This window comes from Eucalyptus grandis, chromosome 10, assembly GCF_016545825.1.
Source record: "Eucalyptus grandis isolate ANBG69807.140 chromosome 10, ASM1654582v1, whole genome shotgun sequence".
Classification (NCBI taxonomy): domain Eukaryota; kingdom Viridiplantae; phylum Streptophyta; class Magnoliopsida; order Myrtales; family Myrtaceae; genus Eucalyptus; species Eucalyptus grandis.
The window spans coordinates 25,865,769-25,886,730 of NC_052621.1; the positions used below are offsets into that span (position 1 = coordinate 25,865,769).

At 39.8% G+C, this 20,962-nt stretch overlaps 3 protein-coding genes across 3 annotated transcripts; 1 reads left to right on the forward strand and 2 right to left on the reverse strand.

The window, feature by feature from the left end:
• The first annotated feature begins 360 nt into the window (after positions 1 to 360).
• On the forward strand, positions 361 to 4,228 carry LOC104452030 (G-type lectin S-receptor-like serine/threonine-protein kinase At4g27290). Its single transcript, XM_039302941.1, has 7 exons — positions 361 to 1,695; positions 1,832 to 1,966; positions 2,571 to 2,725; positions 2,948 to 3,155; positions 3,315 to 3,552; positions 3,633 to 3,783; positions 3,858 to 4,228. Exons 1-7 carry the CDS (start codon positions 432 to 434, stop codon positions 4,146 to 4,148), a joined length of 2,442 nt encoding a protein of 813 aa, XP_039158875.1. The 5' UTR covers positions 361 to 431; the 3' UTR covers positions 4,149 to 4,228.
• Positions 4,229 to 11,771: 7,543 nt separating this feature from the next.
• On the reverse strand, positions 11,772 to 12,680 carry LOC104422451 (18.1 kDa class I heat shock protein). The gene has a single exon (XM_010034773.3). It carries the CDS (start codon positions 12,463 to 12,465, stop codon positions 11,977 to 11,979), a length of 489 nt encoding a protein of 162 aa, XP_010033075.1. The 5' UTR covers positions 12,466 to 12,680; the 3' UTR covers positions 11,772 to 11,976.
• Positions 12,681 to 19,419: 6,739 nt separating this feature from the next.
• LOC104422452 (18.1 kDa class I heat shock protein-like) lies at positions 19,420 to 20,351 on the reverse strand. The gene has a single exon (XM_010034774.3). The coding sequence runs from the start codon at positions 20,238 to 20,240 to the stop codon at positions 19,752 to 19,754; it is 489 nt and encodes a 162-aa protein (XP_010033076.1). The 5' UTR covers positions 20,241 to 20,351; the 3' UTR covers positions 19,420 to 19,751.
• Between the last annotated feature and the right edge of the window lie 611 nt (positions 20,352 to 20,962).

Sequence of the window (20,962 nt, forward strand, 5' to 3'; positions counted from 1 at the left end):
TAATTGAAAATGTTCTAGTTGGGCGTATCGTATTTATCTTTGTTCTTCTTTCATAATTCGAATGCATTTTGTCATGAATTTATTTAAAGATTTAAAGATTTGTGTTGCACAAAAAAGATTACGAGATTTTCAATGAATTAGAATTGACAATCACTAGGAAGTTGGAATTAGTCTAAGTCAATAGCGTGTTAAATTTTGGGATTTTTTTATGTAGATGTCACAATTAACAGTCTTATTGGTGCACTGACTTGGAACTTCGTGGCTTTTTCCGATGGCTTATTATTAGTTCATGGAAAAAGCCTGTGGCTCCAGATCAGCCTTGAAATTGCAGGGGTCTTCATTCCTCAGTGATCTCTCTTCTCCCTTTCTTCCGTCTTCTTAGTTCACTCAGCAGATTCGCTGATTTTGAGAACTTGACTGCTTCAAGCGGTATGAAAGCTATTGTGGCACTTTCCATGTGTCTTGTTCTCTTCTCTTGTAATGCCCTTGTTTCCAATGCACTAGATACCATAACAACAAATAAGTCGATTCAAGACGGCGAGAGCCTAATCTCTGCTGGTGGGACATTTGAGCTGGGGTTCTTCAGTAGGGGGGATCCGCCAAAGCGATATCTGGGAATATGGTTCAAGAAAATAACCACAATGACAATAGTGTGGGTTGCAAATAGAGTCGCACCCCTTGCGGATGCATCAAGCACTTTGAGGGTTACTAGCCATGGAAGTCTCGTCCTTTTCGATGGGAATGGAAGTGATATCTGGTCATCAAACTTGTCAATACCGGTGCGTAATCCAGTTGCACAGCTCTTGGATTCAGGAAATCTGGTTGTGAGAGATGCAGAAGGCAGTGATCCCAATAATTTCCTGTGGCAGAGTTTTGACTATCCTACAGATACACTTCTAGCTGGTATGAAGATCGGACGGAATAGAACATCAGGCTTCAATCGTTATTTAACATCATGGAAGAGCATTGATGGTCCTTCCCCAGGCAACTTCACGTTTCAACTTGATCCGAATGGCTACCCACAAGAACTATTGAAGCAGGGTTCTGACATCAAGTTCAGGACAGGACCATGGAATGGTCTTCGATGGAGTGGCACACCTTATTTAAATCCAAACCCCTACTACGGGTATGAATTTGTGTTAAATGAAGAAGAGATGTACTACCGCTTCCTCTACAAATCGGTCACTTCCAGGCTGGTATTGATGACCAATGGCATCATACAGCGATTCGCTTGGATTGACCGAACGCAGGGTTGGATGCTTTACATCACCTCGCCAATAGACCAATGTGACAACTATGCATCATGTGGTACCTATGCTAGCTGCAGGGTCGATACTTCCCCAGTGTGTAGGTGCTTGAAAGGCTTCGTGCCTCGATTTTCTCAAGAATGGGATATGTTGGATTGGTCAAATGGGTGTGTGAGAAGAAATCCTTTGGATTGTGAAACGGACATATTTGTGAAGTATTCTTGGTTAAAATTGCCTGATACTCGGTTTTCGTGGTTTAACGAGAGCATGAATCTTCAGGAATGCCAAGTACTTTGCATGAAAAAATGTTCCTGTATGGCTTATTCGAACTTAGACATCCGAAATGGAGGAAGTGGTTGTTTGCTGTGGTTCGGCAAGCTGATTGACATTAGAGGGTACAGCGACTACGGGCAGGAACTCTACATCCGGATGGCTGCGTCAGAATCAGGTATTGTAGACATGAATTTGCTAGATACTGAAGTGGAAAATGGACACACATCTTTGAGGGAGAGCTTACAGAATTTTAATATCAGTTAAACCTAGTTCTTACTCCTGATCCTGTGTGCTCGTGCTTCTTCTCTTAGCTTTACCACCGTCACACCAAAAGAAGCATAAGCTGGTCATAGGCTTGGCAGTTTCTCTCGGGTCTGTTTTCCTCATTCTGGTTCTCACCATCTGTGTTCTACAACGCAAGAAGAAGAAAATGAAGCTTCCTGAAGGTAAACCGTACTTTATGATACAGTGCTGTCAGATTTTGTATTCTGGTTCTCATCATTCCCAGTTTTTACACTAGTCATTTCATCACTTACAAGTAGGTATTTTACAAGACCTCCCAGTACTTATTCTATTATCAAGCACAAGAATTCTTGTCTCGTGTTCATTACATTAGTCAGCCCCTTGTATAAGTGAAGTTTTTTTTTTTTTTTTTAATAAATTAGACTATCATTACAGGGGATTCTGCATTCATCTCCCATTCAGCATTCATCCTTACCAGGCCCAACAGTTATAAGATTTTCTATTTATTTTATCTTACTAATCCACATCTCCAATGAGAGGTCACTAAAAAAGATTCCATGATGAACTGACAAAGTCAGTCAGTCTCAACCAAATTGTTCGAGGCATTTGTGTGTCAGTGTCAGATGTGCGAAACAATGACAAACCACTAGCAATCGCGATCAAATTATCCTAATATGTTCGCAATTCAATGCTTTCAACTTTAGCAATTAGCATGCCTTTGTAGCATCATGATTGAAGGAAATCTGAATTAATGCAGAAGCCACTCAGAGATATTTGCTAATCGATTTTATATATTTTGTGCTCCAGATAAAAGGGACAGTTTTGAATCAGGAGACAACTGTGAAAACAAGAAGGAAGATCTTGAGTTGCCACTATTTGACTTGTCTACAGTAGCTGTCGCTACCAATTACTTTTCGACCGACAGTAAGATTGGAGAAGGTGGTTTTGGACCTGTCTACAAGGTACTAAAATTGTGCATGCTATTCTTGAGAAGGACATTGTTGCTATTCGAGGATTGTAAAGTACTGCCTCGCTGTTGCATTTGCATAATTTGTTTAAGAAAATATTCCTGAATATATTGATGAGAGGCTGAATAACTTGATCCCAAAAAGTTTAGTTACTGTGAGTGGAATTCTAGTGAGGGCAAGGAATTATTTTTCACTAAGCAAGTTGACCATATGCAGGGTGTGTTGAGGGGTGGTAAAGAAATTGCCGTGAAGATGCTGTCAAGGAACTCAAGACAAGGGCTGCATGAGTTTAAAAATGAAGTTCTATACGTTTCCAAGCTGCAACACCGGAACCTAGTGAAGCTTCTAGGATGTTGCATTGAGGAAGAAAATCTTTTGATCTATGAATTCATGCCCAATAGGAGCTTGGACTTATTTCTCTTTGGTATGCTTACTTTCTCAATTCCTTAAAAGCGTGAATTTTGTGAAAGCCCCAAACTACAGTCACTGAAGTAGCAAATTAGCAAATGACTAAATTGATGCCTTACTCCTTGTAAGTTACAAACCGTGCAGAGTTTACTAATGTGAAATGAACTTTTGACAGATCCAACGCAGAGGAAGCAACTGGACTGTTCAGCTCGTTTCAACATCATCAATGGAATTGCCAGGGGACTTCTTTACCTTCATCAAGATTCCAGACTCAGGATTATTCACAGAGATGTAAAAGCTAGCAATGTATTGTTAGATTGTGAGATGAACCCTAAGATCTCTGATTTTGGCTTGGCTAAAAGCTTCGCAGGGAATGAGACACAGGCAAATACTAACAAAGTGGTTGGAACATAGTAAGTACTTTTAATGCAGTGATGGCCTCTGTGCTCAATTTGCTCTTAAACTGATGGTTTCAATAAATCAATTTCTGTAGTGGTTACATGTCTCCAGAATATGTTCTTGATGGAGTTTTCTCAACAAAATCCGATGTCTTTAGCTATGGTGTATTGGTGCTCGAGATTGTAAGTGGGAAGAGAAACAGAGGGTTTCATCATCCAGACCACCATCATAATCTCCTTGGACATGTAAGCACATAATACTGCTCACCTTCCAGCCAGCCACAAGAGTTTTTCCTAATGGTTGGTTTCAATGTGGTCAGGCCTGGAGACTGTTCACAGAAGGCAAGTCCGTGCAGTTGCTCGATAAGTTGGTCCAGAATTCGTGCAGTACTTCTGAAGCATTACGCTCTATTCATATTGGCCTATTGTGCGTGCAGCGATGCCCCAATGATAGGCCGAGTATGTCCGCAGTGGTTATGATGCTGGGAAGCGACATTGAATTGCCTCTTCCAAAAGAGCCGGGGTTTTTTAACGAAAGGAATCTACTCCAAGAAAACACTTCACAAAGTCAACCAAACGAAATCACCATGACACTGTTATCTGCTCGATAAGAGAGTCACGGCCATGACTTTCATTCGTTCTCTCTGAACCTTACACTCCAGGTGGAAAATCGATGTAAAAAGTTCTTCAATGTCCTCCCCTAGCTATGCTTCCGAAAGTGCCGCATCTCTTATTTGGCTGCAGATTGAATGTACATGGAATGTCTTAAGTTACAGATTCCGACATCCCGTTTCACAAATTTGCATTCGAAAGGCCAAGAGTTCCCGTTCAAGGACATCTTCCCCCGAAAACTCTACATCGTTGGCCCAAAAAGAAAAATCTCGCAACTCTTCCATAAGCTCGGTAATTAAATCTCCACGTCAGAGAACAAATTTCCATCTGATTGAGTTTCCTATCACCATCGAAATCACTTTCCTTTAAGAATGATGGCATGGAGTCGGCAAATGAACCTGGTCCATGTCATTTTCATATCAAAATTTGCGGAACAACGATCTTTGAACTAAATGGGGTCCTAATTCACACTAAACAGAAATAGGGGAATAATCATCCGGAAGTAGTTTGGGCTGGGGGTGTGCACGGCCAAGTTGGTCGTTTGCATGCTAGAATCTGGAACTAAGCCTGATTTTAAACTTGGAATTGGGAGCTCAGACACCTTGGCTCTAAAATTGGCCAACTTGAAAACCGACCAGTTTGGTTCTATTAATGACTGTCGATGAAAAACAGAATATGTGCACATGGAAACCAAATTTTTCATTAGTTGGTAATAAAATGAACAGTCTTAAAGACCTGGAAAACTCGCCGGTATGAAAATAAGTTGTTTTGAGATTTGGGAAGAGTTAACATCAACTCAGGATAATTCTCACTGATGCAAGATTATGATTGAGGAGCTACTTTGAGATGAGCCAACTTCACATAGTTTAATATGAGGAAAATTACAAAAAAACAAGTCCTAAATCCATTGTGCTTGTGCCAATTCAAATTTAAATAACATTTTTTTTTGCCGAGTGTGTACTAAACTTTTGGCAATTGTATTAATTTAGTTAATCGGGCCAAATTTTGGCAGCCGACACTGATATGGGCACCAGTCATCCTACATGGTGCCAATGGCACTAACATAGATAAATTTTAATAATATTTTAATTTTTTTGAATTTTTATTTTTGATTTTTTTCCTTTTTTTTATTTTTTTCTTTTCTTTCTCTTTCTTTTTCCCCCCTTCCATTCCTTCTTCCTCCGCTTATCGCTAGCTTTGTGATTGATCAAAGACAGGGCCGTCCACGTAGGACAACCAGTCTCCATGTCAAAGCTAGCCAGCCAAAATTGATCGAAGGGACGGGATTTACACAAATATTTTAGCCAAAAAAAAATGTTTAGGATTGAATTACTATAATTGTAATATATTTATGATTTTTTTTTTTGGGTAATTTTCCTGGTGCATCACCAGCATTCACATAAAAAACTTAACCCAATATCGCGGGGATCTTGAAAATACCCCTTCTTTAAATTACTAGAAACTGCTTGATTAAATATTTAGGTCACCTAGTCTTTTAGTCATGGTTGCTTCAGTTAGGCTTCTCAGTTTGTCAAATGTTTCCTAAACATAAGGTGTTCAATGAGTTTGGGGTGGAAGTATTTTAAGTCAAGAAACGTGAACAATTGTCAATGACTTGAAAGATACGGATTGTGAAGTAAATGTTACGATGCGCAACTTCCTTGGCGTAATGACTGGGAAGTAGTGGATTTTTCCGATGACTTGAAACAGTCGATAATGACATTGGGATATCCAGTACTTTAAAAAAAGTTTAAAACACTTAAAAGAGTCCTTCGCTCTTCCGCATCCTCTCGTCCTTTTGGTCTCCATCAGCTATTCAGGGAACAAATATGAGAGCATCAGCGATATTTTTGTGTCATCTTCTTTCCTCTTTGTTGTATACTGCTCCTATTTTCAATGTAAACGAGGTACCATGACTACATATCAGTCTAGACAAGATGGCGATGGCTTAATTTACGCCGGTGAGACATTTGAATTAGGATATTTCAGCCCTGTTGATCGCCTGAAGCAACATCGCGTTATACTGTACAAAGAAACCGACAAGGACAGTAGTATGGGTTGCCAATGGAGCCGCTCCTCACAGATTCGTCGGGTACCTTAAAGTTTCCGTCTGGATAAAAACAGAAGCGAAATTTGGTCCTCAACTCATCCGTACATGCCCATGATCCAATTGTCAAGCTCTTGGATTTAGGAAATCTCATGGTGAGAGATGTGGATGGAAGTGTTCTGCAGCCGAGTTCTGATTATCTTACAAATACACTTTTAGTTTCGCACCGTGAAATCAACAAGAAGGTAACAATGCAGCCGTCCTTTTATCCGTAAGACGCAATCCCTAATGAAAACCAATAAAAGAATATGTACATCTCCAACTCACAACTAAACCCACCAAACTCAGACATAAATAAGACATAAATAACTCATATGAAAAAATCCCACTATCAAAATGTTTGGAAGAAAAATGCTAGAAGTGTCATAAGTTGTGTACGACGCTTACTTTAATGCGAAAAATTTTCGCCGGATTAATTAAGTGCCAAATTGAAAAAAAAAAATCACTTAACTGCTAACGACAAAAAATTCCTACCAAAATTAACACATGGCTTTTTTAATTAAAATTTTAATATGAGTTGGATCTCTGAAATTCGAACCACTGATTATGTATAATGATTATAATCAATTGCATTGATGGGACCCACCCTTCTCGAAGGAACCGTACGTGACACTCTCGCGTCATACAGCTCCGTCTCAAAATCAAGACCGCCCCCTTCCTTTGATCAAGCCAGGCAAGAATAGGAAGTCCTACACTCACTCACAACCGCTTATTTAGTTGATATTGTTGGTTACGGCCTGCGGACCTTGGTCAAGGGTCAGAGTAGGAAAAAATGCACTAAGAATAAGAAGTAGGGCACGAAAAGGCCAGAAGAATGCTGGTGAGGGTTCGAGCCACTGGGTGGGTTTCTTTCTTGTTCCAGTTTTGAGTGTCTTCTTAGACAGTTATAGCGGCCCATAGGCACAAGATGTACCATGCTCCCACGGTCTGCTTACTGAGGAATAGAAAGGGAGGACCGATTGAACTGAACTTTTTCCTTCAATAGGTAAGGTGTTTTTTCCTTGATCAATCAAAGACCGGTTACACCAAAAGAAATGCAGAAAGAATTTGCAGCTCTGCTCAAGAGGACCCCCAAACACAGACACACACCAAAGCTACTCATAGGATAATTGTCTAGGAAGCCATACAAAAGAAGGTAAGAGTCCTGTATTCGAAATGAGTCTCTCTTTCCTAAACACGTGATATTTGTTGGGAAGTAGCGTGGACCACCTTGCAAGGTGAATCTAGCGAAGTATAATATGAAAGCAAAGCCAAGAGGTTAGCAGGAAAGTGCCTTCTATTATTGTTGCCGCATGATGGTGGATGCAGAGGACAAATACTCGCCTATCGAGAAGATGTGCCTCGCACAACCATGTCCAGTCAAAAAGAAGGCATTATCACTTGGCACTAAACATGCGAGAAAATGCTCTCTTCTTTTTAAGGTAAGGGCTTTCGCTCCGCTCACACATTTCGGCATTTCCATGTGTACATTTCTCCTCCTCTCCTTCCACGTCTTTTTTTTCCTATTTTGTTCTTTTCTTTTCTTCTTCTGCGCCTACTTGCTTCTCGCTGCATCCAACCCGGCTACCAATCACCAGACCCTCGCCAACCTGGTCACCATTTTCGTGGCTAATGGGCATCTAACTATAACAGCCTTAAACTGTGGGCATCGCCTGAAAATGGGCTGGGACTCCAACGTAGATGGTCATCCACAGTCGTGTTGGCAACCGAAGGACATGCCATAAAACCATAGGGAATCACAGATTCAGACATAATTTTAGTTATCAAGGAAGAAATCTCAAATCAATCCTAACTCTGAACATCGATTTCATGAAAACAACTTTAGCAGATCATTCAGGCAAATAGTCGAACACATGCTAGGCGTTTTAAAATGTAAACCTTGGACTTGATTTCAATGTATTTGTCAGCCTAAACATAGTATGCAAAGTCTTAAATCATCTCTATTTGTTATGAATCCATCTCATTTTGTCACAATTTTCCCACGATTAAAATTTTAATCCAACGGTTGAACTCGGTGATGGAAATTCGAGAAACAAGGAAAAACAGGGCAAAAGTAAAGAGCAACACGTCTCCTCCTTCACCATCCTCTCCACCGCCGCCCATGGAGCCACCGCCCGCCACGCCAAGCACCACCATCCTCTTCACTAAGATCACAACAGTTGAAGACGAGACCTCAGTGTTGCCTCACACACACAAAGATATGATGGAATCTCAAGGGAAAGAAGAAGAAAATCTGCCAAAGCGAAAGTCCGGATTCTAGCCGTTAGATCCATTCGTGGGACGCTGTGACGAGTTCCAATCGCAAGGGACCAGTCATGTGCGAGCCCGGATTCCGGAACTCAAAGTTCGATCCCACCCGATTTGCAAAGAACGAACAACGTGGACGAGTAAGAAAGAAAAGCAACAGAAGGACAATCGTGAAATTGGCAAATGAAACTTGTTGAACTAGGTCGCTCTAGGCTTTTTATGCTTATTCAGGGTCACGTCAGCTTAAGATATTAATTAAAAAAATTATCATATCAGATTTTCGGCCAAATAAATTGGAGTTGGTATCAAAAGTTTGGTTTTAAAAAATTTGGTATTCAAGTGATCCAATGAAAACATTTAACACTAAGGGTTCATTTGTTTCACGAATAATGTGGTGTTTCTAAAAAATATTTTCCAAAAAATCATTTTTTTGAGAAAATGTAATTATTTTCTAAAGTTCGGCTGAAACTAGAAAAGGAAAAAAATTTCTATCATGCACTCTTGTTCAATAATATTTGATACGGGTAGGAAAATTTTAAAAATATAATTTTTAATTATTTGTATATTTTAAAAAATTTATTATTTTATGTTTATACTTTTTCTTTTTCTTTTTCTTTTCTTTGTTTGTGTCTTCTTCTTCTTTGGTCGATCACCCGCCAAGGCAACGGCCAGCAACCGGCTAAAAGCGAGCTAGAGCTCACCCGACATTGACAAGCGCAAGCTAATCAAACAAGGCCTGAGCTCATCGCTTACCAAATCGGCAGAAGCCTGGTGAGTAGCGAGCCTAGAGCCCTAGCTCACCATTGATTGAGTGAGCATATATATATATTTTTAAATCATCTTAATTACTTAATTATTTTGTAATTTTTTGACCACATGTAAATGCATATATATGTATATTTGTAGTTTTTGGATATTATTGACTAATTTGGTCTCTTACGTATGTAATAGGATTAAACCCCTACTCTCTCTTTTTTCAATTCTAATAATCAATTTACTTGTTTTCTCAACTAAAACAAGATAAATAAATTTAGAGGAATGAGAGAATCGATTGGAGATGTCTATAAGAGCCAATGGCTCATTTTAAGAGTATAATTAGGTTATCCCTTAGCCATTCCCACGATATAATTAGGTTAATGTTGAAAAAAGATGAATTAAGCAATTAATGTTTTAATTTTTGTGGAGGTTAGGACTTTTAATGTGAAGTGTAATTCTTTACTTATTTCCGGTGCAAGATCTACGGAAAAGATCACTTGATCAAAATGAAAGTTGGTAATATGAACTTTCAAATACAACAAACATCACAGAGAATAATCAATCAAACACGTCGAAATGACCTCTCCAAGAAGCACACATGCAATGTCCACATTGACCAGCCATGAATCAATGTGGATAGACTTGGTTTTTAACCCAAGTTTTAGACCATCTCATAGTTCACACTGAGATTTAAAGACTAAACCAAGCCGACCTATGCATCATTTGTACTCCCATATAACATTAATCAAAGTCACAAAGACAAGTAATGTACGAAAATAAGGTATAGTAAATTAAACATGCAAAACTCTTGAAGAGATTTCAACACTTCAAAAAATTCCAGCCTCAAAATCAGTTTTTTGGACTAGTTTTCCTCCACAATGTCACAATGTTTAGTTGTAATTGAGCATAAACGTGATTAATTATGTATTTTACGATATTTGACAAAGATGTATGGTGCTTTTAGCGTAAGCATTTACAAAACATTGTAAAATGTGATTTCTTTTAATCTAAAGGAAAAATTCCAAATAAAAACCTAAAATGTAATCGTTTCCTCAAATAAGGATCTGAAATGAGCATTGTTTTAAATAAAGATATGAAGTGATCAAATTATCTCAAATAAGGGCCTTTGTCAGCCGGTGACTATTCCAGTTTTCAAAGAAATGGTATTTTGGTAAAAAAAAAAAAAAAAAATTGTAAATAGATTTTTTTTTCCTTTTTTTCTTTCTTTTTATATTTCTTTTCTTTTTTGTTTTTTTCCCTTCCCTCCCTTGGCCATTGTCGTCGATGGTCGGCGAGGTCGCCCTCCTCGGCAAGGGTCACCTTGCCCTCACCCAATGCCGACAAGGGCGACCCTCGCCTGAGTTCAGCAACCCTTGTTATGGCTGGTTGAGGGAAAAAGGGAAAAATGAAAAAGACAAAAGGAAGAGAGAGAGAGAGAGAGAGAAACAAAAAAAAAATAAAAGATTAAAATACCCTTCGATCTAAGAGGTTATACTCTTTTTTGAAATTAATATGATCATTTCAGCCCTATTTGAAATGAATTCAACTTTAGGCTTTTATTTGAAATAATTTGACTATTCCCTTTATTTAAAATGTCATGACAATTGAGAATATATAAAAATATTAATTTTTTTAATTGTACGAGACCATGCTTAAATAAATTCAACTTTAGACTTTTATTTGAAATAATTTGACCACTCCAAGCACTCCCTTATTTAAAATGTCATGACAATTGAGAATATATAAAAAAATATTAATTTTTTTAATTGTACGAGACCATGCTTATTTTTATTTTTATTTTTAAAGTTTCTTGTGATTACTAATTGTCGAGTTCGCTGACCACGTGCGCAAGTAGAAAAAGGAAAAAGGAAAAAGAAAAAGAAAAAAAAAAAAGGAAAAATTGAAAATAAAATAAAAATATTAAAAAATTAAAAAGAAATAAAAAAAATTATACAAACTTACCAAACGTGTTTCTATTCTTTTTATATCTACCTCAATCATGCCGTGGCCCGACTGTAGAGTTTCACGCCATTACACGAAGAACATGGCATTTCACAGGGGAAAGACCATACTCCCCAGTTGGCCCAGTCACAGCTTCTGCCCTTGATATTCTGGCTCTCGGTGCTCGTGAGGTACATCTCGCACGTCACCCTCGTTGTACCCCGCATCAACGACGTCGCAGCTGGTCCCGTGCGTATGTTGATGTAGGCCTTTCGTATCGCAGCGGCCTACATGGCGATGCTTGCCGTCATGCCCTTTCACATCAGTATTCTAATGGCTGCCGTCGCAGAACATGCTAATGGGCTCTTGCTCCCCAGTAGTCAGGTATTTAGGAATAAGGAGGACGCGGGCGATGGATTATCAGGAGCCATTCAATTTCCCTCCGTTGGACTGATGGTCATTAGACTTTGAATTCACAACCATCAATTACACATTTCAATTTATTATAGAATGTGCGCGATAGCTCGATATATTTCATGTCAGGCAAACCAAAGATTAAAGGCAGCAAAACTTATGAAAGATTATTCATATCCAACTGCCTCATCATGGCCTGACCAAAGTACCATATGATATGATAAACAGAGATGACACATTGATTACACGGTCACACACCCACAGCTTCTCACATCATATAGATTAATTATAGATAGAAAAATCATCCCAAATTACTCTCATTCACAGAAAGCCGAACATTATGGGACACAAAAGCCGATTATTCAACCAGAGACCTCGATGGCCTTGACCTCAGGCTTCTTCTCCTCCGCCTTCGGGACAGTGATGGTGAGCACTCCGTTCTCCATCGAGGCCTTCACCTGATCCATCTTCGCATTCTCGGGCAACCTGAACCTCCTCATGAACTTCCCGCTGCTCCTCTCCACCCGGTGCCAAGTGTCGTTCTTGTCCTCCTTCTCCACGTTCCTCTCGCCGCTTATCTGGAGCACCCGATCGTCTTCGATCTCCACCTTGACTTCCTCTTTCTTGAGCCCAGGGAGATCCGCCTTGAACACGTGAGCTTCTGGGGTCTCCTTCCAGTCGATCCTCGTATTGACAAAGGCAGTGTTTTCCCGGAGAGCTTGAGGGAAATTAGAGTCGGAAAGGGAGGAGGAAGGGAAATGGAAGTCCTTGAAGGGGTCCCAGAGGTCGAGAGAGAAAGGGTCTAAGACGCTGCTGCGACGGCCGCCGAACCAGCTTGGGATGAGCGACATTGTACCCTGCTTCTTCTGCTGCCGTTAGATGATTCAAGGACGTTTGGTGATTGATTGTTGGACTGATGCTCTCGCTTGCAAATGCTTTCCTCTTCTTGGAGTGGGAAAGACGAAATGGACATACCTGGTATTTATAGGAGAGAAGAACAGCTAAGGATGGAACGATGGAAGTTTCTAGAGACACATCTAATCTCGCCTAGATCTCTCTCGAGACGAGGCCTTGCTCTCGCGAAACTTCTGGTCTGCAAGTCTGGAGATGTCTCAAGACAGGCCAACAACTATTTTTTGACCGGCTTGGAAAAGGACTAGCCCAATATCGGCAGCCATAGTGCTAAAGTTCTCATTTTTAATCTCAGACTTCCACCAAATAATTAGCTCATGTTTGCTTTTGAGATAATATTAAATGCAAGTATGGTAATCATGTCATCAATGCACTAATTCTAGACAACAAGGGCCACTCTGTCAAAAATCTCTCTCCCGTCTTTGAAGATTAGGTGTGAGCATCAATCCCGAATTGACCTAGTCCGGCTCAACCCAACAGGTCCTGATCTAGTTCCTTAAGGGACTGGGCCAGTCTTTGGTCCTGAAACCCTTAAACCCCACATTGTGCAATTGGTTATCGGTCTTGGGATTTTAGAATTGGTCCAACTCTAACCAAATATGTATATTATATGTTACATATACATATGATATATTATATGTTTTTATCTATTATAGACCCTTGTATCTCCACCTTTGCTCTTTCTCATGCGGTTCTACCATGTAAATTAGAAAGTAGAACCCAATCCAAATTTGACCAAAAAACAAAACACAATAGAAACCCATTTTGCTCACCTCGTGAGCACAGTTCAACTTTTGAAGTAGCTCACCTCTCTTGGCCCATCTCACAATTGTAGCTCAACAATCGTAAATAGAGATTTTTGTTGTTACCTTGTCATAGATTTATATTCGATATGTATCGTTGTTCATAATTTGGTTATTCAATGTTGTATTGTTGATAGATATGTAATTTGAAAGGGTATGTTTGTCCTCTCAAGTAATACAAAAAATGAAAAGAAGATAATCAGCTGGTCTCGAGTTGACCTTTAAACCCAACCAAATCCATAATGTCGGTTCGGTCATCCGTCCTAAGCTAAATAGGGTCGGTCTTCAATCCTAAAAATTAAGGGCTACTACTATACAAGTTGCTCCTTAGGTTAGGTTGTGGATCGGACTAACCCGGACAATGCTCACCCTACTAGAGTCCCCACTTTGCGCCCTCTCTCTCCTTTTTACATTTATTTTCTAGCATAACACCGTTTTGGCTACCGTAAATAATAATTGACTGTGAGTCACAAATTCTTAAAAGAGTGGACCCCAAGATTATAATTATTTATTATTTGATATTTTGTTATTTAAAACATATTATTATTTTTATAAAAGATTAAAAATTGTCACACAATCATTTCTCTTTATTCATCAATCTTCTCTATTTAGCACTTGCTTTACTTCTTTCCCCTTGTATCTACCATGGCTAGAGGTTGAGCCTAAGGCTCATGGCTACTTTGGCCATGGAGCTCGATCTCAAACCCGAAGCTTGGGGTAACCTTGGCCGCTTGAGTTTCGCTCTCGACCTCAAGCTCGTGGCCATGGTGGCACAAGCTTTGAACTCTTGTCCATGGCCACTAGATTGAGACACTCAAGGACACGGATTGGGGCTTGAGCCTAGAGCTTGAGGTCAAAGCTTCCATGGTTGCTTGAGCTTGAGCATGAGCCCGTGACCTCAGTTACTCGTGGTCGAGCTCCATGACCATGGCAGTCACGAGCCTTGGGCTTGAGCTCTGCAGTCATGGAGTATGAGGGGGAAAAAAGAACAAAAGCAAGTGTAGCGGAGGAGAGAGAAGGACAAGAAGAGGGGCAAAACAGTAAAGAAGAGGAAGAGAGGGTGGGAGATCGTGATAGACTGGTGAGTCCGCATGCGACACATGTCGCAAGATAAATGGATTAATTTTTTGCTAAGTTGGCAATGGAATCATACATAATATTTTCTCCCTTTTTATTAGGATAACCGAGTCCACGGCTATGCACACGAAAAAAGAGCGTTTTCAAATTTGTTTTGTGGTTTTGACCGAAAAAAGAAGTTCACTTTATGGTGAAGACCAAAAAAAAATTGCTTTTATGGAGCCGGGCCTAAAAATCGAGCCAATCATGAAAGCTAGGCTTCGCTTGCTCTACACGGGCCAAAGTCTCTAAAAGAGCTCTATCTGCCCAGCCTATCTCACTCCTGATTCTTATCGTGTTCAATCCAGGTCCACCGAAATCCGTTACCTGACTTGCAAACAATGAACCATGAATGACGAGCCGTTGAGAAGAAGAAAAGAATTTGAGAGGTGACCTCATTTGATTCTAAGTTAGGTTGGATTTTGAGCTAAGATTACATTTAGGTAATGAGAAGGTAAAGTAGGGGCTTAGAAATATTCAAACTTGAATCCAAAAGTTCAGGTTGATGCGTAAAGGAGATTACATAATATATAAATAGTGTATAAACTTCATCATCAAACGATGTGGGATATCTTTAAGACTCCTTTCATGTGCATGTTTGAGTGGTGCTTGAAAATTTGATTAAGATTGGTGGACATACATACGAAAGACGAAGAAGACGAACAAAAAGGAAGAAAAGCAAATGAAGTCACCTCGTTCAAATTTTTAAGGAGGAGAAAAATTGGTCACCGTGCAAGAGGAGAGAGAGAGAGAGAGAGAGTATAATTGGGAGCATATGTTATGTTTCAGAGAAAGAGCGGTTCCCACATTCATTCTCCCTACCCGGAAGAAGTTGGTTTCCAGGGGCCTGCAGGGTAACGTTTCTGTTTCTTCCAATTTTTGTTCTTTTTTTTTTTTTTTTTTTTTTGGGTGCTAGAGGAACCGCCTCAGTCAGTAACCGAAGCGTAAAACCCCCAAGTGCTACATAAGCAGGAGGATCCACCACCTTCGGCAAAGACACTTAAGTCACCAAGTAACTCCGCTAGAGCCTTTGCTTCGCAAAGGTTTCGAACTCTTCACCTCTCTCACAAAGGTTCACTGAAGCCTGTCCAGCTGAGCCATCACAACCGGTGGTCCAATTTTTGTTCTTTTGTTCCTAAAATAAATAAAAACAGAAATCCGTTTGGTAAAACTTTTGTTCCAGAGAACAGATTTTGAATAGAAATAAAAATTTAAAAAAAAAAAGTAGCTTCTTATTCCCAAGAATAATTTCTAGAAATAAACCAATTTTTCCTTTTTTTCTTTTGTTTTCCTTGCTTGTTGCGACCTTGGGTGGCCGCTTGCCAACCACCGGCCACCTCCGGTCGGCCGTGGCCCTTTGTCGATCGACCACCGGCTATCACCGACCGTCATGCCACCGGCGATGACCATTGTCGCCCTTTGTTGTACGATCATCGTCGCTACTACCCACCGGCCACCCCGACCTTTGATGAGCGCCACCGACCGCCGTTGCTGCCACCGACCATCCGCGATCGCCGCAACCCACCCAGTCGTTGCCTCTCGCGACCGCCCATCCGCCTCCTACGGCGGCGGTCGGTGGTGACGGTCAACGGTCGCGATCTGCAAAATGCGGCGACGGTCGGCGATCTATAAGCAAAAATAAAAAATAAAAAATCGTACTAAACGCATTTTTATTCTTTTTTTATTTCAAAAATATAAATTTTATATAGTTACCAAATACCTTATTTTATCCAAAAATTATTCCCGAATAAAAATAGAAAAGAATTATTTTTGAAAAGAAATTGTTCCTCAGCCAAGAAGCGTTACCATGCACACCCCAAGCTACCCACCCATACCATCAATTTCCACATTAAAAGACTTGTAGAACTACAAGTTTGTGTCGTTTGTATTTAATTATAAAATTACCATACAATAAGACAAAAGGATGTAATAAGCCAAAAATATCAAGGATAAATGCATTTGAAATTTTAAAACTTATCACGAAAGTGTAATCGAATTCTAAAACTTTTAAAAAGTGCAATCAAGTCCTAAAACTCGCCATGATAGTGTAATCAAGTTCTAAAATTTTTAAAAAGTGTAATCAAACTCTAAAATTTGTCACAAAAGTGCATTTGAGTTTGAAAACTTTTGAAAAGTACTATTAAAAAAATGATTTGATTTGACCAATTTGATAATTTGACAAAATATTTGATTGCATTTTTTAAAGTCTTAGAACTCGACTGCACTTTTTAAAGTTTTAAAACTCGATTGCATTCTCATAACAAATTTTAAGATTTAATTGCATTTTGTGAAAGTTTTGTAAAATTAAATTGCACTTTGTTGATAAGTTTTAGAATTTCCAATGAATATCAACTAATTGTCTAATGTCCATGTATGGCAATAAACACCTTATTTTTCAATTTGGCCATGCTAACCGGTTGCAAAAGATACCCATGAAGCTTGCTTTAATAAGATTTTTTTTTTTTTAGATTTTAATTATGTGTACCACATAAAAAAGTCTTCAATGAGAAGTGATTGATTGACAGTTGTTGATCTTGTAAGAATAATAGTTTGTTCTAAATCATGAAAATAAAATAATAAATAATTATAAATTGCCATGGTCTACTTATTCAAGAATTTGTGATTTATAATAAGTTATTATTATCACAGTAGCCCAAATATTTTATGCTAATAAAGCCTTTAAAACATATATAAAAAGAAAAAAAATCAATAAATTGTACCACATCAAACTAACTTGAAATTTCTGATTTATTAGTCTAACACTACGTACAAAGCCAACTTTTAAATTTAGAATTCGCTTTTCATATGACCAAAGCACGTATTCTTATTTCAATATGGAAAAAGTAAAGACAATATTATATGTCATTAATCATTTAAATTTGATATCTTCAGGCGATTATCTAACAAGTCTCATTTTCTTATGAGCACATCACCTTTGAAATTTATATGCAAACTCTCTACAAAAATTATCTAAATTCATCCAGAAACGGGTAGGAAATAATGTTTTCTAAGGAATTAGTTAATATATAGGCAACTTGTTGACCTAGAAAATCACTAATTCATGGATTAAACACAATGATTTGCTTCATCAAAAGGTATATTCTTTTGCACGACCTCAGATGGTTGAGTACATATTCTACGGTTGCAATAACCTAAGCTCTTTCCATATGCTTTTTCGTGGCGAGTTTTTTATTTTGACATCAATAATTTCATTACACTCGGCCTGAGTGCGTTGATAAGCATAATTTAGTTTAAACAACCAAATTTGGAGATGAGCACTTAAAATTTCCCGAATCGGAATACAATATATGTAGTTTATTAGTTTGGTCTTATTATTCTACCAAATTAAACATGCAAACCAAGTCCGTTCTATATTTATCGTATGCTATATTGTTTTGTGCTTGATATCCTCGTGTATAAGAGGTGCATGTATTAGAGGTGGCTTCAAACCCACAAATTCAAGATTGATAATGCCAAATGTTGATCAAAGGAAGATGATCCAAAATTGGAAGGTTCAGTTCGATATTATATCTAATCTTAAATGAGTTCATCTTATTATTATTATTATTTTAATTAGTACTTTTTTAATTCGTTTAGATTCACATTCCAAACGGGACTGAAACTGTGTTGTGCTTGGTAACAAAGTTTTGGTGATTTTAAATTTACAAATGAAAGCTCCATGAATTAAAGGATTATATTAAATTCCAGCCGAGCATAGCAGTCGGATATGCAACTAACTATACATGAAACCAAAAAGCAAAAAGCTGCACTAAACAAGCCATGGCCTTCTATTTCAATTTGTGTCGTCAGCTTCATCAAAACGATTCAACGATCTCTGAAAGACGAGCAAAAGAACTTTTTATTTTCAACCAAACTGATCATCCTCTGTGATATTGTAACTTGCCGCAACACCACAACACATCCCGATCATCATCAATCCATTTCACATCTAAATTCTCACCACCCCCTAAACGCAATGATTTTATCACGAGTTAAGAACATTGTCATCGACTGATCCATCACTTTCGACTCCTGGGCCTCGTTGTCTTGCAGCTTTACAAGAGCGCCGAATGTAGTAAGGCAGAACTAATATTAGAACGATCGGGATGGCTTTGGTGGGAACCTTCTTTCTTGTACTCCTTTTCTCGATCTTTCGTATTCCCTCCTATGATTTTGCCAACGAAAAGGCCCAAGGCACCATAAATTGTCGGTAAAAGCTTCACGATTCATTCTTGAAGAATGACACGGCATTTTACTGGGGAAATAGCACGGCACCGCATTCTCCGGTTTGAGCTGGTCCCCGCTCCTGGGCCTTGGTGTTCTGGCTCTCTGCGCCCCTGGAGTGATTCTCAAACGCCTGGCTCGTAAGATCCGGCATCAACAACTGTGCCCCTCGTTTCGTGCAGAAATTGATGTACGTTGTTCGTATCGCCGTGGACTTCACGGTGACACTAGCCATCATGTCCTTTGACGTCGGCATTCTAATCGTCGCCATCAGGTGGGACTCGGTTTTGCTCTCTAGTATTCGGGCGTTTCGGGGTGAGTCGTGGGTGACGGATTATCAGCAGCCATCCCACCTCTCTTCGACGAACTGCTGATGGTCGTTCGTATTGAACCTACTTCCATTAATTACAGACTTCAGCTTAGTATAAAACGGGTTAGTTTGTGGGATTATTGTAGACGGCACCAATCAAACGGATCGCTTCTGTGATGAGATGTACATTGCTTCGAATAACCAATAACCATATGAACGAACCGGACTTTAGGACGCCCAAATATCCTCCTGGAGAAAGGAAACTTGTTGGTTGCATAAAGCGTGTTCACGAGAACAGAGGATGACCGCAGCTTTAGAACAAACAAGACCTCTCCAATTCTGCCAAAAGCCCATTACTTGAGACCGTCGACAACAACTGAAAATCCATGACTAACAAGGTACTGTTCAATCTATTCCAGATCAGGCAAACCAGAGATCAATTAGAGCAGAACTCTATGAAAGATTATTCATACTTACAACCGGCAAAATTACAAGACCGTCGACAGCAACTGAAAATCCATGACTAAAAAGGTACTGTTCAATCTACTCCAGATCAGACAAACCAGACATCAATTAGAGCAAACTCTATGAAAGATTATTCATACTAACAGCCGACAAAATTACAAGACACTGATTACTCACTCACACGAACAACCACAACTCCTTGCATGACCCATCAAGAAGAGCAAAATATCCAAAAGTCACACTTGCTAACGGAATGCCAAACACAAAAGCTCTCATTCTTGCAACCACAAAGAAACTGAATTTGAATTTAACCAGAGATGTCAATGGCCTTGACCGCAGGCTTCTTCTCCTCCACCTTGGGAACAGCGACGGTGAGCACCCCGTTCTCCATCGAGGCCTTCACCCGATCCATCTTCGCATTCTCGGGCAGCCTAAACCTCCTCATGAACTTCCCGCTGCTTCTCTCCACCCGGTGCCACGTGTCGTTCTTGTCTTCCTTCTCCACATTCCTCTCGCCGCTTATCTGGAGCACCCGATCGTCTTCGATCTCCACCTTGACTTCCTCTTTCTTGAGCCCGGGGAGATCCGCCTTGAACACGTGGGCTTCTGGGGTCTCCTTCCAGTCGATCCTTGTGTTGGCAAAAGCGGTGTTCTCCCCGAAGGTCTGAGGGAAATTAGAGGCGGAGAGGGAGGAGGATGGGAAAGGGAAGTCCTTGAAGGGGTCCCAGAGGTCGAGAGAGAAAGGGTCGAAGACGTTGCTGCGCCTGCCGCCGAACCAGCTTGGGATGAGCGACATCGTATCCTGCTTCTTCTGCTGCTTTAAGATGATTCAAAGACGTCTGTCGAGCTGATGGCTTCTCTTTGCTAAAACTTTTCCTTTTTCTTCAGTGTGCAAAGAGAGGACGGACGTGCCTAGGTATTTATAGGAGAGAAGGAGAGCTAAGGATCGAATCTTTTAAAGATAGAGAAAGATCTGGCCTCGCCTAGATAGATCTCACTCGAAACTAGGCCTTGCTCTCTCGAAGCTTCTGGTCTGCAAGTCTAGAGATGTCTGGAGACGGGCCCATAACCATTGCCCGACCGGCTTGGAAAATGACGAACACAATATCAGAAGCTATCCGTGCTAAGTCTCCATTTCATTCTCAAACTTCCACCTAATAATTTCATTATAGCCCACGCCATTTATTAAGGATTACTGCGTCAGTGGCTATCCACCCAAAAAGCGCAAAAAAAAAGAAAAAAAATAGCATTCAAATTCGTTTTATTGTGGCTGGGCCTACAAATCGAGCCCATCATCAAAGCTGGACTTGACTTGTTCGACACGGGCCACAACCTCTCAAAGACCTCTACCGGTCCGGCCCGTCTCACTCCTAATCCTTATCACGTACCATTCCAAACGGCAACCCGTTACCGCTGCCACTTGCCAACAATGAACCGTGTATGACGACCTTTTGCGGCTACTATTGGAACAGCTACATCCATGACAAGGCCAGATTAAGCTTGCATGAAATAGAGTCA